This window comes from Simochromis diagramma, unplaced genomic scaffold (genome assembly GCF_900408965.1).
Source record: "Simochromis diagramma unplaced genomic scaffold, fSimDia1.1 OVJJ01000802.1, whole genome shotgun sequence".
In the NCBI taxonomy this organism is placed as follows: Eukaryota; Metazoa; Chordata; class Actinopteri; order Cichliformes; family Cichlidae; genus Simochromis; species Simochromis diagramma.
The window spans coordinates 13,080,014-13,094,562 of record NW_024387492.1 but is presented as its reverse complement, the minus strand read 5'-3'; the positions used below and the strand labels follow the sequence as shown (position 1 = coordinate 13,094,562).

Below are 14,549 nucleotides of genomic sequence, written 5' to 3'. Positions count from 1 at the left end.
CTGTCCTTAACGCTATTTCAAGACTTGTAGCGAGAGCTCCTTCTTTTTAATATCTCTCGATTTTCCTTCAGTTTATTTATGATGAGAAAAAAAGACGAGAACTAAGATGTAATAGTTTTGAAAGGTTTATTGAAGTCAAATGTATTTCTACTAGGATAAATCATATGACCAATATAGGAACGAGGGTAAGGTTTGCCGATAAGCATGCAACAACTAATTTTCACAAGACTAGCCGTTTTCTACAGGTACCAGGTAAAAGTTAAAAAGAAAAAGCAGAGAAAATGATCCACCATCAGTGCCCTCTGCCCCCACACGTTTATCTTAGCTGGAACACAGTTTACTACCTTAGCCAACACATAGGGGCAGCAGAGAGTGGTGATGATGTCTAAGGTGGGGGTAAAACTTAATTACAGTGAAGCTAAATAAATAACAGACAAAAAATGCTACAGACTCCATTCAAGACTGAGATAGAATCATTTACTTCTTAATGATTGAGGGGAAAACTGTAACACAATGCAACAATAAGTGCTATAGTAAGTGGATTGTCAGTTTGTTTTTCTTTTAAACTTCATATATCAATCTATTAATGGGATGTGCTGGATTGATAAGAGCATTTCAAGCAGTTTAACTTTCACATATATCCCTTTTACTAAGACACCAAAAAAAAAATGTTGGCAGAAGATGGGGGTGGGACAGGGATACACTTGTGCCTCTTTTTAAACACATTCATTCATTCATCTATTTTCACTCATTTGCCACCTTTCTCCTCTCATCTCCAGAACACTCTATAGACACTATAGAAATACAGCGGCTGAGGGCAGGTGGGAGGGTTGAACTAAACATCTTCAGTGGTCTTACACTTACACAACAGGTCAGAGGGGTCGGGGATGAGGTGAGGGCAAGAAGGAATGCATATGATGGCTGTGTGTGCGTGTGTGTTTTGGCAACAGGGCTGGTGTTTAGGCTGGCATGTAAGGAGGAGGCGGCTCCTTCTCTGGCATCTTCATGGCCATCTCGTAAGTAGGCAAGATGTACTAAAGAAGAGAGAGAAACATTTAAAGAGTAGTGAGGGCTCATTGTACAGGGAGGGGGAAAAAAGACAACATGAAACCAAAAACCCAACCAAGCATGTCTCTGAAAAAAGGAATTGAGAGTCATGTTCTGTGACTCTCAGTTCCTTTGTTGAATTCAACATCAATAAATGAAATTAAGCTGCAATGACATCAGAACTCTGGCCCATCTGCAGTATTCAGCACATTCTGAGCAGAGCAGCATCAGTGAAGTTAAAATTAGTTTGAAGTTATTCTGAAACTCGATTAAAAATAAAGGAAAATGCACAAAGTGAATCGGAGCTTTTTAAATGTGAATGCTGGCAACTTCTGTTTGTCTACAGACACATTTTCAGTCTAATAACTGAGACGATAACCGGCAAACTAAATCATTTATATTGTTGATTTTAGCCTGAGTTATGAATTAACTTTACTATAGTAGAAGCATGTTTTAGTGCAACCTAAATAATAACTAATATTAAATGTTTCTTTAAAGATGGCATAAAGAATATCTGGAGTGAGACTATCCTCTCAGCAGGTCAGCTTTCAGTGTGGAGACACCGTGTCGCCTGCTGCCTCAACTACAGCATCACGGTGCCGGTGCCAGTGCCTCAATACTTTCTGTTCATAGATGCTGAGGTGGCTTGCATACCTGGGGAGGGGTTTCAAAGGCAGGGTACACAGCGATTTCTGGCATGTTCCTGTTGTTAATATACTTGTAGCAGTTCCACACACAGTTGATCAAATAAGCCTGGAAAGCAGAGGGAAAAATATTTGTATCGTTACAGTCGACAGCTTCCTGTCTCCTCCTCCTAAATGAACACATATGCCAAAACCAAACAAACATCCTAATATAACTGTGTCTGACTGTGAATAATTGATAGATTCACCTTGAGGATGATGAGGAAGGCAAAGAAGACCAGCACAACGAGCAGCAGGCAGCTGGAGTTCATATAGAGGAGGTTATCCTTGTATGGGAAATCCGGCTGAGGAGGAAAAGGAGACAAAATGTTGATTCTTACTCACTTTACTGTCAGCATTTCCACACTCGAAATGTAAAAAGACTACTATCGTTTTCTTTTTTTTCTTCTGAAACACCCTTACTGAAAGAATAACAATGAGCTCATCTGTTTTCTTACATTTTTTTCCCTCTAGGAAATAATCTCTGTACGTGTAGAGATAAATCGTATGGTAAAATCAGAATTCTCTCTCTTATTATTGTTAGAAGCATGAAAAGCTTAGGTTGTGGATACGGCGACTGTTGCTTCATTGGTCATGGCTGCATCTGAAAGGACTCCCTATAAATACTGACTGTTTACTAATTGAGTGTTTGATGTATAAATGTGAACATTTACTCAGTTTTATTTATATAGCACCAAATCACAAAAACAGATGCCTCAAGGCACTTTATATGGTAAGGTAAAGACGCTACAATAATGGAGAGAAAATCGAACAACGCTCTTTGAAGAGGCACTTGGCGACAGTGGGGAGGAAAACTCCCTCCCCTCATGGAGCGACAGCCATCCGCCGCGACCGGTTGGGGGTGATGGGAGGAAGACAGGTTAAAAGACAGACTGTGGAAGAGAGCCAGTTACATTTATACGCTGTAGTGTCCATGAGACTTCCAGTGTGACACAAAAGTACACTACCTCCTTAACAACTTTTGCATTTATGCAACAGCACTTATGGAAAATGTTGACTAATAAGTGTCCGAAATCTCAGTTTCCAGCTGGGCATGGTGTGAATCACTAAATCTTTAGAGAGAGCAAAGAGGGCGATACTGGATGAGGGCCAAGTGAGAAGTTGTAAAGATACTGTCATGGAAAGGGTGTAGTCAGATTGAGATATTGTGAAAAATAACATCGGACTTTGAACTGACCAGCTGGTCCAGGTAGTCTCTGATCCTGGGTAGGTACGTGAGAGAACTGATGGCCACCAGGCAGCTCAGAGCAAAGTCAAACAGCTGGTAGCAGAAAAATGGGATGAGCCAGCCCTCACGATGCTAAAAAAAAAAAAAAGAAAGAAAGATGATTAAAAAAATGAATCACTTGGGCAGATCTTTTATAATTTTGGAAGAACTATAGTGCAGATTCAAACCTTATCTCTAAACACTTGTCTTAGTTAAGATAAACCCTAAACATATTAATGTTATTTACATCTACAAATCTTACAGCTGTGGGTGCACTACTCATTTCTTAAGAAGTCTTCTTCCAAGTTCTAAACGTAGCGATTCTGAGATTTTCCACTGCTCAGATTGAAATATCAGATGTGCTTTGAGGTAAACAAAACACAAACAGCTAACAATAAGCACCCATGGATATAAACAGGCATTATCATAAATATATACAGAGAAGGTTTAAATCAGCAAAACAGTCCTTTCTGATACATTTTCTTTCTACCAAAGCACAGTGTACTCAGGTTCTGACAAAAATCTTCTTCACTGCTAACATTAAGTAGGAATTTGGATTTGGTACACTATAATTAAATACTTATTACAATGGGGAGGGTGGAATCTAAAAGGGGTACCTGGTATACTACAGTGGAAAAGGGTATCTGCCACATTTGTCTCTGGGTTTCTACCTGCACAGTAATCAGCATGCACAGTATACCCAGCCTGCAGATGGGTGTCATACTTTTAACTGTGCAGTCATCCATACTAGCAGCTAAATACAGGTCCACGTCAAAACGCTATCAAACCTGTCAGTCTTGATGCCATCAGGCAAGCCTGTGAGGTAAAGACGACAGGCAATAAGATCACAGTATTGTGTGCTTCAGCCTCATGACATCAGGGCTATTTGGCGTGTTTTTCTCCTTTGGTTACCTCTTATCCTGCTTCTTTTTCTTTCACACTTTTAAACACGACATTTGGGATTACATTTTTGCATTAAAAAAAAACAAAAAAAACCACGACAACACTTTAAATATATTACACGCTGTCAAAGAGATTTAAAAAGAAAAAAAATATTATTTACAGTGCACACTTACAGTAATAGCTCCGTACACCATCATGGCACTGATAGTGAGCATCAAGAGAGAGATGGCAAATCCAACACAGGCATTTTCTGTATGAGAAAAAGACAGAAGGAATACACTGAATGAATACAATTAAAGATTTTACTACATTTTACTACAGCACTGGCTTTATTGTTAAACATACAGTAAGTGAGGAAGAATGGATTTTTTCCTGTGGTCTTTGAGGCAGCTGCATTCAGTGTTAAGTGAACAGTCTCCAGGGATTCTCTCTTTCCAGCTCACTCCATTTTAAAGGCCAGCTCTGGGGAGCATTAAGCCTCTCGCTTTCAGTCAGTAAAGACGTAATGAAACTCAGTCTGGGATAATTAAAAGGTCTGCCTTTCATATCCTCCTCTCTCTCCTCATCACTTACTCAGTCTCTCTCATACTGAACTGTTCTGCCTGTTGCACTGGAGATGCTGTGAGTGAGCAACTACAGCAATGCGGTCCAGACAAAATCTTCCGTTATTCAGTAGCTCAGGCAGAACAACATGTTCACTGATGCATGAATCTGACAGGGGACTGCCGCTCAAGAAAAATAAATTTGATAGGGGCAAATGCAATAATATATTATAATATATTTTTTAAAGCAGGAAGACGAACAGCTAAAATTTCATCAACTCATAATTCTGATGTTATTAACACAGGATTTCCTATTTATACTAGCATATCTAAAAGGAGTATTTAAAGAAATGACCTTAACCTCAAACCCACAGAGCCACTTTCACCCCTTCTTTCTATCAGCTGCACAACGATTTAAAATGACTTCAACTGCTGAATGAGTGGAGGCTGATGAAGCTGCCCTAATGGCCACGACTTTTAACAACTTAACCCATCTGAATATTAAGATTGCCTTTGCAAGCAGTGGACATCCTCCAATGTCCTGTGTGCTGGCACAAGCCTGTTATGGGAAGGTCACCACATGGCCGATGTGGCCCCTCCTCTCTCGCTGAGTCACTGTTTTAGAAAAATGAAGAGGCCTTCACCAAGCCAACCAACAAAACAACTGCCAGCTAAACAGAACGCGCACTCAGTCCTGCCAGCCCTGCCCCGTCGCGCACACACAAATATCTAAACAAACATAAATCCTCAAGGAGTCACAAAGGAAGTAGCACCAGTGGCACCACACCCCAAACTACATTTTAAGATGACACGTAAACAACTTAACAGTGTTCTGCTGTCCTTGTAAATTTTGTTTTGCAGTCAGTGTGGAGCTGATCTCCCAGTGGAAAATGAATCACATGATCAACCACAGAATAACAGCGACTCATGAGTTAGTGAAAAGCACTGAAAAGAAAAGGCATGGCTCCACTATTTATTCCAATGGAGTGAACTAATGTTTCACTCATTCTACCTCAGAGCACAAGCCCTTACTGTCATAGGACACAGCACAATTCAAAGACCAACCTTTGAAAGTTAATACTGGTGTATGATCCACTAACCAGAATACAATCCAGTTTTTTTGTTATGAAATTAGTTTTATGACAATTTGTTTTTACTTACCAGACATCCGGTCAGAAGCAAAATAGTGGTCAATGACCTCATACTGCAGGTCGATAGTGGGGACGTTCTCTGGGTGGGTCACAGCGACAGTGAGCAGGATGCCCATCAACAGGTTCACTACCTGAGTGGAGGAAAGAGAAGGTTAAAATGGGCTTTAAAATACATAGATATGTATTCCTTCACCAAAAGTAGATGAACATACAATTACCAGGACACATTTTAGATTCCAGAAACATGCCAACACTGAAGCTGAAAGGCACAGCAACAAGTATATTGTTGAAAAAGATCAACTGAAACCACTGGTTACGTAAAAGGAAGAGAAGTAAACTTGTATGATCAGATAAAGATCACAACAAGATTGCAAAACCTCCTTCTTTGCCTTATCTGGGTATTCATCTTGCTCCATGATTCAAGAAGGCACAACAATATCTTTCAGAAACTGTTCTGTTTTTGTTTTCTTTGAATGCTTTCAAAATTAGGAGTCTAGCACATACTGTTTAAGCCCAAAGATATTAAGTGAACCCAATCTGGAAGCCCCCTTACACCTGTGCCCTTCAACTTATGCTCCAATTACTCACTGACATAAATAAAACCTACACTGGGTCTCTGTTATGTAGCCTTCAAATTCTCCTTTGATATCATCTGCTTGAAAAATCATTTTTATGCCAAATGTGGATGCCCGAATTAATCACTGCTACACACCATTATCGACTTCCCACAAATGGGCCACGGGACCAGTTCTGACCCGGTGCCTTTGAAAAACCAGCCCACATACTGACAGGTTAAACCAAACACTATTTTAAAAATGTTTTTGGTGACTCATTTGTGGACAGTGAAACAGGAAAACACTCTCCTTATCTTAAAGTGATCAAAGTCACTTTCAACTAGTTTGACTTTATCATGGACCTGCAACCTGTTTTATATAAACTCCACCTGCTATTTGACAACTGGGAGCCCCAGCTGGATAAGCACTTGAGAAAACTGTAGCTTGAAAGTAAACAAAACATCCCCAAACAAGTAGCACAATTTAAGCAGAAACAGTTCAAAATTGTTAAAAAGGAAACACTACAAAAAACTAAGTACACCTTTCAATAATTAAAATCTGTAATGTATGACACTAGCTTACCAATTAGTACTACCAGCTATCTTTACTTGCAGCTAATGTTTCTTTACTGAATGTGACCACATATGTATTGGTAAGACTAAGTGACTCTGACACATCTGAGACACAATATTTAAATTTTCTAGATCAAAATTACTGACAAAGAGGTGAATATTTAGTTTAAATCATTCTATCATTGCTGACACCAGCATGCATGCAATTTAGGATCCGTTAACCTAACGTGCATGACTGTAGGAGGAAGTCTGTACACCTGGAGAAAATCCAAACGAGCAAAAGGACAACTTGCAGACTAAACACAGAAAAGCCCCAGCTGGCCAGCAGATTCAGAACAGGAACTTTCTGGCTGAAGCAACACTGTTAACTGCTGCACCACCATGCTGCATCAACTATAATAAAGTCCCCAGCTAGTAGGTACGTCTTCATGTCGCCTCTCTCAGTAACTCTACTTCCGCTTTTTACATTAATGGTAACAACAAACAAGCCTGAGACGCCGAAACCACATTAAAGACCATGTTAGTACATACTCTGTATAGAAAATTACAGAGCCTGCTGTTGTGTAGCGCTGTCTGAATGCACAGTGAGTAGAGCTGTGCCATATTATAACAGCCATGATAATTTTTACCACGTGTTATAAAAGTGTCATATCACAATAGCACTGCTATAGCAACATCATGTGTTAAAGTTCCCCAGTGTGCAACAAGGATACAAGCTTGAACATGAAAGCAAGAGCCACGGGTCCAATGATAATTTATTACTTAAAAAGGAAGCTACTTCAACATCCTCCAACAAAGTGCAGTACTTGCAGTACTAAAATATGCTAGAAAAATGGTCCCGCTAAAGGTTGTTAGATGCACTACACATTACAGGAAGAGCAAACAGTGGCTGGAAATTACTCGTGTGGTTACCTTGTAGTAGGGCTTCAACAGCTGGTTAAAAAGCTCACAAGATACAACATCACAGGTAGATTTTTTTTTGCTGACAATATTGTACAGCTCCTGTAGTATTACAAGGTTAAACTACTTTATTTAAACTAAAGTGTTAAGCAGACATTTTCTATTTTTACTTGAAATATCCCAAGAGAAAACTACCTGGGCTACTTTTGTGCTGACATTTGATTTATGCTGTCACTAGATATATTACAACTGTTGAACTATAATTCTGCTGTTTGCGTCTTGTTTTATTTGATTCACACCTTAAATTAGGAACTGGGTCATCAACTTACAAATGCAGCTGCCTGCAAATATAAAAAACACACTGTTTAGTATTTTTTTCTATATTGTCAGAAATATTATTATTGCAAATTTTCTTGAAATGCTGCGACGTAATATTGAGGCTATATCACCCACCCGAAATAGTGAGCAATACCAAACATATAAATATACGGCTTGAGCTGGGCTAAAAAAAACAAAAACAAAAAACAATAACAAAACAACAAAGGAAAGAGTGGAGGGCTTAACTTTATAAACTCCATCGAAGTATTTATGGATATTAATTTGAGAAAATAAGCTTGGTATAATGTGTGTAACTGCTAGTATTTATTTATCTACCAGACATTGATCTGATACGTTGTAACGGTGGGATTTAATAATGTAAAAATGACACCCCGGTCGATTACGACTGTTATTCATTTATCCGACTGCAGTAGAGAGCATTATGGACACGACCGAGTGATTTGGGAGTCGCAGTTCACGTGATTAAACCAGGCAAATTTTGTGCAGCTGCAGAGGGATTAAAAAAAGCAAAACGGGATTTACATAAGCAACCAAAGCATGCAACATCTGCTACGTGGTGTGGGCAAAGGAAAAGGGGATTAATTCAGTGAGCGATTTAACTCTAACCAGCCAGCAGAGCTGCAGCAACAAGATGCGCAAAAAACAGTTAGCTAACCTTAGCTACGTGGGCATGCCCAAATACTTTACTTTTGACTACTTTAATAGAACTGCCATCACCATCACCACATATGTGAGACACAATAATTAGTTATTGTGTTAAATGCGCGTTTTTGCTTTTTTGGGTTGCTATTATGGCCACTATTTGATAAACGCCATGTTAGCAAGTTAGCGAAATGTCAGCTACGCAAGTCAAATTTCATGTATTTTAATACGCATAATAACCAACCAGCTGCTGATGACTTCGAAAAAATGATGAACCACTACGTCTTCTCTGTTTTAGTTTACTAAGCGATTTTTTTTTCAAACTTGTGCGAGTTTGAGACTAACAGAAAGCAAAATCCGACATGACAGCGGTAGCGGGTTATTGCTAACCCTAGCTTTCTGTTAACATTAACTCGACGAATAAAGAGTCCAGAGTAACAGCTACTTCATATTTTAGTCCCTAAAAACTACTGCAACAAATTCTCAGAGCCATTTGCACCTTGTATTAACATCCTTCGTTGCATAACTTCCTACTTTGGGGAACTTAACGGAACTGGTAAAGTGCTAGCTAACGTTAGCTTACTGACCCCTATCATTGCGAACCACAGTACGTACCATGTACCATGTTCCCAGGATGATCGTCCCCGTTCGGACGTGGCAACATCCGCAACACCTGGTGGTGTACAGTCTGTCTCGACTGGGTTTAAAATGATGCATGTCCTCTACAAGCGTAGGGAGAAACATCTGAAGAGCTGATTGCGGAGGAGAAATTCTTCTCAGCATCAACAGTCAACGAGCGAATGAAGAGGAACGCCCACCACTTCCCTGACGGCCTGCGCGCAGCGCGCATGAAAACAAACCCTCTGACGGGCAGGAAAAGGCAGAGACACCAGGGTTTGATTGACAGAGGATTAAACCATTGGCCGCAAAGAAATAAAAAAAAAAAGGCCTAAATAGATTTACTTTACTGAATATTCCGCAACGCAAAAATGTTCATAAATTGTTATTTGTATTTCATCTGCACACACCTCACTTTTTCCCCTTGCATCCTCCTCTGCCATACCAACCCCTGCATATCCTCGTTCACTACATCCACAAACCTCCTACCTGACAGCTCTATCTTCAAGATCCAATAACTTTCCTCTGTACATTTCCAACCCATCTCAGTCTTACCTCTCTAACTTTGTCTCCAAACTCCTCGACCTGAGCTGTCCCTCAGATGCGCATATTTCCGATCCTGCCCATCCTCGTCACTCACAGTGAAATTCTCAGCATGTTCAACTCTGTCACCTCCAGCTCTACCTCAATTGTTTTTTGTCAGTCCTACCACTGTCTCAAAACCATACATGATAGCGGGTTTCACTAACATCTTGTAAACCTTACCTTTTAGACTTGCTGCTATCCCTAACGCACATCTCCATCCGCTCCATTCTGCCTGCGTTCTTTTCTTCACTTTGGAAGGTTGACCACAGGTTTTTAAACTCATCTACCTTCATCTTCCCCCTCCAAAGACATATTCTGACTTTCCTCTACTGTCATTCTTCTTTTCTCCAGAGCAAATCCCCACCTTCCCACGCTCTCTTTTACCTGGTCTATGTCATCTGAAAACATCAGTCCACAGTCCATCTCCATTGTAAATTAAATCACTACTACTGCACACCACACTACTGTCATTGTCGCTCTTATATCTCCGATGATAATAATAATAACAAAAAATAATAATAATACCATGCTGCAAATAATTAAGCTCACTAACACAAAATATCTTACAGATGATATTTACCCATTAGGGTATTACAATTTAAAGCCTTTCAGTTCATATTGAGCCTACAGGATGCAGTGTATAAAACAACCTTCTACTTAAACAAGGCTCTGCAGTTCTGATCATCTTTGAGTAGTAACACATGCCATGCAATAAAATGCACAAACTCTCAGTCATATGCACGTATAAGCAAACTGTGTGGTTCAAAGAAACCACCTCTGGACAGAAAACATTAAAAAAAAAAATCAGATTTTAATTGTTACAAAGTTACTTTATTATTGATTATTACATGCAAAAATAGACATACATATACGCAACATAAAACATGTTGCATTACAGCAGCTATAGCGGTGTTATGCACTCTTAAATGAGCTGCCCCTTCAATTCATATCTATCACATGGGTCACATAGCTTAAAGTAATGGTGAATGACAGAGATTTTCCTGCCTATCAATGGTCACCACATTACAGAAATTTTGATTATCACTCTCTGGCAACTTAACAATGATTCTCATTTATTCACCCGTCCCTGTAAAACATGACAGAGTAGCCAAGTTTCTACAAAAAATGTTAATTTGCCTGTTTTTTTGTGTTTTATTATTGCATTATGATTTGTCAAAATGTCTGGTGGACAGGCCTGCTTCACTCCATTTTCTTTAGAAGTGCAGTAGATATTTTTTTTTTTCCCATTTAAAGGTAAATATAAATGCTACAATAAGCTACCTCTTCAAAACAATTAAACAGAAACTTTCATATAATGATAACTAATTACATATTAAACGGTGCATCTTTGCTTTACCTTCATTCAACCAAACACACTGAAGGCAATTAAAATTACACATCGTAACAAAATCCCACATCACCCAAAACTCAGAGGATACGACCCCAGTGCTACAGCTACTCAGTGTACGATGAAGGAATCACAATTATTTTTAAAAGACGGACACCTGGAAGATCATCGACTACAAAAATCTTTCATGTTTTATCTTAAATATAAATACATTCAACAACAATAGACATATTTCACTTTAAGTGCATAAGAAATATGAACCCCACCTTCCTTCCAGAGACCACGAGTAAAGTATGCATTTACAGTAGATTTTGAGGTACATAAATTGCCAAGTAGCATCAACTTATCAAACAACGGCTTTACAGTTATCAGATGCAGGTGTGGTTAAACAAGGAATACTTTTTCCCTGTTTGGTTTCTGATAATTATGATCTAAAGCCTTCTCTGGGCCCAGACTGTATCGGTCCTCCTCCTCTTTCTTCTGCCATTTGTAGATTAATATTCCTGCCACAGTTGCTGCGAGAGCCAATCCCGTTACTCCCCCTGCAATAACACCTGTAAACATAAACCTAGGTGAGCTATATTAGAAAGTCGCAGCTTATAGCTTTCTCATTGTGCCATATTGCAAAGTACCTGCAAGGAATTCACTATTCTCAAAGTAGCTCCTGCTGTTTGCTATAGCAACATATCCAGAGTCATCGTCTGCTGCTGACCTGTGCGTGTTGCCAAACGTCTTGTCTGAAAAGCCCTAAAGCAAAAGACAAGACAGTTACACACGATCACTTCCTGTTACACCACCAACATCAACAGGTGAAGAAATCATGGGACTGATTGAAGTAAGTCATACATGGAAAGTAATCTTGGTCTCGTCTCTGGTTTCTGCCAGAATTCTGCCGTCTTTGCTGTTGTGCTGATCTTCAGTTACACCTGGCAAGAGTGCAGTTAGAGAGGATGAAGCATACAGTGGTCATGTACATTATGTAAAATGGGTCATTAACATTTTATAGATGAAGAATTACCCTCCTCTGACCCATCTCCAGAACCGGAACCAGAACCATCCAGGTCATAGCCTGATCCCTCCAATTCCTCTGGAGGGACAGAAAGCTAATCATGGGGGGGGGAAAAACACAAGAGGGTATTTAAACATGCTGACTGCTTCCTGTTATATTGTTAGATATGAAAACATACAAGAGGTGAAGGAAGCTAACGAAGGTACTTTCCTTAAGAAGCCAATAAACACATGAATCATGTCCAGGATACAAAGTCCCACAACAAAATAAATAACCTGAAACACACACACTGTGGCTGACAAGCCCATAATGGCGCAAGTGATTAGATTGTTACTGGCATCTAGTGTCAAGTAGTTGACTTTAAGCGGGAATACAACTCCACCCATTTGGAAAGTAATTAAACTTAACAAAATACAACTTCAGGGAGTAATAATAAATACAGGTGACATCTTTAGCTAGAACAATCAGATGGGAATCAGATGGGAATGTCTAGTCCTCATAATCAGTGAATTCAGAACCCAAAGTACAATAAAACATATACAATCTGTTGTTTATGTGTAATGAACAGATACAGGCCTCATAAGGAAGCCATTCTACAGCTGCAAGAAAGAGTTTGTGTACTCTTTGACCGGTATTCTGCATTATCACAAATAAAATGTGCTCTGTTACAGTTACAGGCAAACACAGTCATACTAAGCCAATAAACCGAGGCTCCACTGAGTCATAACACAGCCTCCAAAAGCTACTTGAATTCATGTGTTCCAGTTTTAGAGATGAGATATGGAACGTGGGTTGTAAACATGACCCACCATACAGAGTCTGTACTGGGAAAGTTTGCTTTTCTCAAGAAAATTGGTTGAACCATGAACAACATTCACTGAATAAACCATTTTCAATGACTTGAGTATGACAGACAGTATTATTATGGATGGAATCAGAACCCTTGATGCTCTCCCAGATTGTGGATGCCCTCCAAGAAGGCGGTAAACAGAACCCGAGGTTATGAGAAAAATACTTGTTGAAGCCTCTACACCACCATTATGACAATGCTCATGAAGAAATGACACTAAAGTTTAACATTTTGGCAAAAAGTGAGGGGGGGGGCTCCACAACAACATAACATCTTTTCTGGCTGTGGCTCAGGAAGTGGAGCTGTTTACTAATCAGAAGGTTAATGGTTTGATCCCTGTCTGCATGATCGGGCAAGATACTGAACCCTAAAGTGCTCCGACGCTTGCATACAACTGAACATAGAAGGAAGTGCTTTGTGTGCTCAACCGGAGTAGGAAAGCACTGTATAAGAACCAGTTTTACAATCCTGCTATAGGTGCTCAGGGCCTGGAGGGCTTTCAGTCACTGAGATCATAATTAATTTTAAGACTGCATCAAAATATTTTTTCAGTCATGTGTCACAGCAGGTGTATATGCCCTGAGGTAAGGAGAGGCTGGATGTTGAAACCAGACATAATGAACACAAGTAAATCAACAACAGAATGGTTGAACGAGAAGAAAACTAATGCTATGGAGGCCAAATCAGAGTCGTGACGCTAACCCAACTTAAGCTTATAGCCTTAGTAATAACAGGCCTCATACATCATGTACGTTTCAGGGAGGATTAAAGGCTCCAATCGAAACCCTGAAGAAGACACAAGTTTGCCTTTTAACGAGGCTTACATGAAAAGATCAAACCATATCTCATAAAGAAATTTCGACTGATTCAAAAACGGTTTCTTGTATAAATAATTAATATTTTCGGATTCTTAGGTTTGAACAATTTATTGAAACCTGCTTTCCAGATACAATAATCTGATTTTTACGGCCTTTACATTACACCATGCATCGTTATAAACAAGCGAGAAGCCTCCTTATACTTTTGATTATTTCTATGTTATTTTTTATAGTTAAGAATTTCAGCTTTGATTAAAAGAATTAGACTACTTCATCACTGCTACCGATAACAATATGGTGGATAATAGGTGTGTGTTATTGTTTTTTGCAGTCACGTGACTCTACAAAAGCCAGAAACTGGTCTTTAATTGGTATTATCTTCAGTTGACTTTTCCTAAAAATAAAAACAAACCACAAGACACTCTTAGCTGAAAATGTACACATTGACATCTCTTGCTCGAAAGTCTAATGCAGCCCGGTTAACTTCAGGAAATGAGAAAGGTGAGCGCGAGATCTTTAGCGTCACGTATGGCTTTTTAAAAGTGTTGAACAAGATAAAAATGACTTACCGACGTCCACACCGGATGTATTAATCCCAGAGAGAGAAATAAAGAAGCTGCCAAAGATAGCCGCATGCTTTAGCTGAGCTGGTGTCCGCTTTGCTCTTCTCCGGAGCTGCCTGCGAAGGTGTTTTTATTGAACTTCCAGCTTCTCCCGGTGTCACGGTGTCCAAATCCCGCCCACCAATAAAACACACGTT

At 39.5% G+C, this 14,549-nt stretch overlaps 2 protein-coding genes across 2 annotated transcripts; both read right to left on the bottom strand.

The window, feature by feature from the left end:
* Nucleotides 1–112: 112 nt before the first annotated feature.
* On the bottom strand, nt 113–9,395 carry laptm4a (lysosomal protein transmembrane 4 alpha). Its single transcript, XM_040018218.1, has 7 exons — nt 9,177–9,395; nt 5,565–5,685; nt 4,035–4,111; nt 2,929–3,051; nt 1,940–2,035; nt 1,702–1,800; nt 113–1,034 (listed from the first exon to the last, which is right to left on the bottom strand). The coding sequence occupies exons 1-7, from the start codon at nt 9,342–9,344 to the stop codon at nt 960–962; spliced, it is 759 nt and encodes a 252-aa protein (XP_039874152.1). The 5' UTR covers nt 9,345–9,395; the 3' UTR covers nt 113–959.
* A 1,178-nt stretch (nt 9,396–10,573) lies between these two features.
* Nucleotides 10,574–14,529, bottom strand: LOC120725365 (syndecan-1-like). The gene is made up of 5 exons (XM_040018221.1): nt 14,359–14,529; nt 12,131–12,215; nt 11,959–12,038; nt 11,745–11,859; nt 10,574–11,666 (listed from the first exon to the last, which is right to left on the bottom strand). Exons 1-5 carry the CDS (start codon nt 14,422–14,424, stop codon nt 11,497–11,499), a joined length of 516 nt encoding a protein of 171 aa, XP_039874155.1. The 5' UTR covers nt 14,425–14,529; the 3' UTR covers nt 10,574–11,496.
* Between the last annotated feature and the right edge of the window lie 20 nt (nt 14,530–14,549).

Excerpts from the sequence above, each read along its gene's own strand:
- LOC120725365 (XM_040018221.1), bottom strand. The coding sequence starts at position 14,424 with ATGCGGCTATCTTTGGCAGCTTCTTTATTTCTCTCTCTGGGATTAATA. Across the intron at positions 12,039-12,130 it reads TGGAGATGGGTCAGAGGAGG|GTGTAACTGAAGATCAGCAC; the intron begins GTAATTCTTCAT and ends CACTCTTGCCAG. Across the intron at positions 11,860-11,958 it reads AGACCAAGATTACTTTCCAT|GGCTTTTCAGACAAGACGTT; the intron begins GTATGACTTACT and ends CTTTTGCTTTAG.
- laptm4a (XM_040018218.1), bottom strand. The coding sequence starts at position 9,344 with ATGCTGAGAAGAATTTCTCCTCCGCAATCAGCTCTTCAGATGTTTCTC. Across the intron at positions 3,052-4,034 it reads TGGTGTACGGAGCTATTACT|CATCGTGAGGGCTGGCTCAT; the intron begins GTAAGTGTGCAC and ends TTTTTTTTTTAG. Across the intron at positions 2,036-2,928 it reads GAGACTACCTGGACCAGCTG|CCGGATTTCCCATACAAGGA; the intron begins GTCAGTTCAAAG and ends TTTCCTCCTCAG.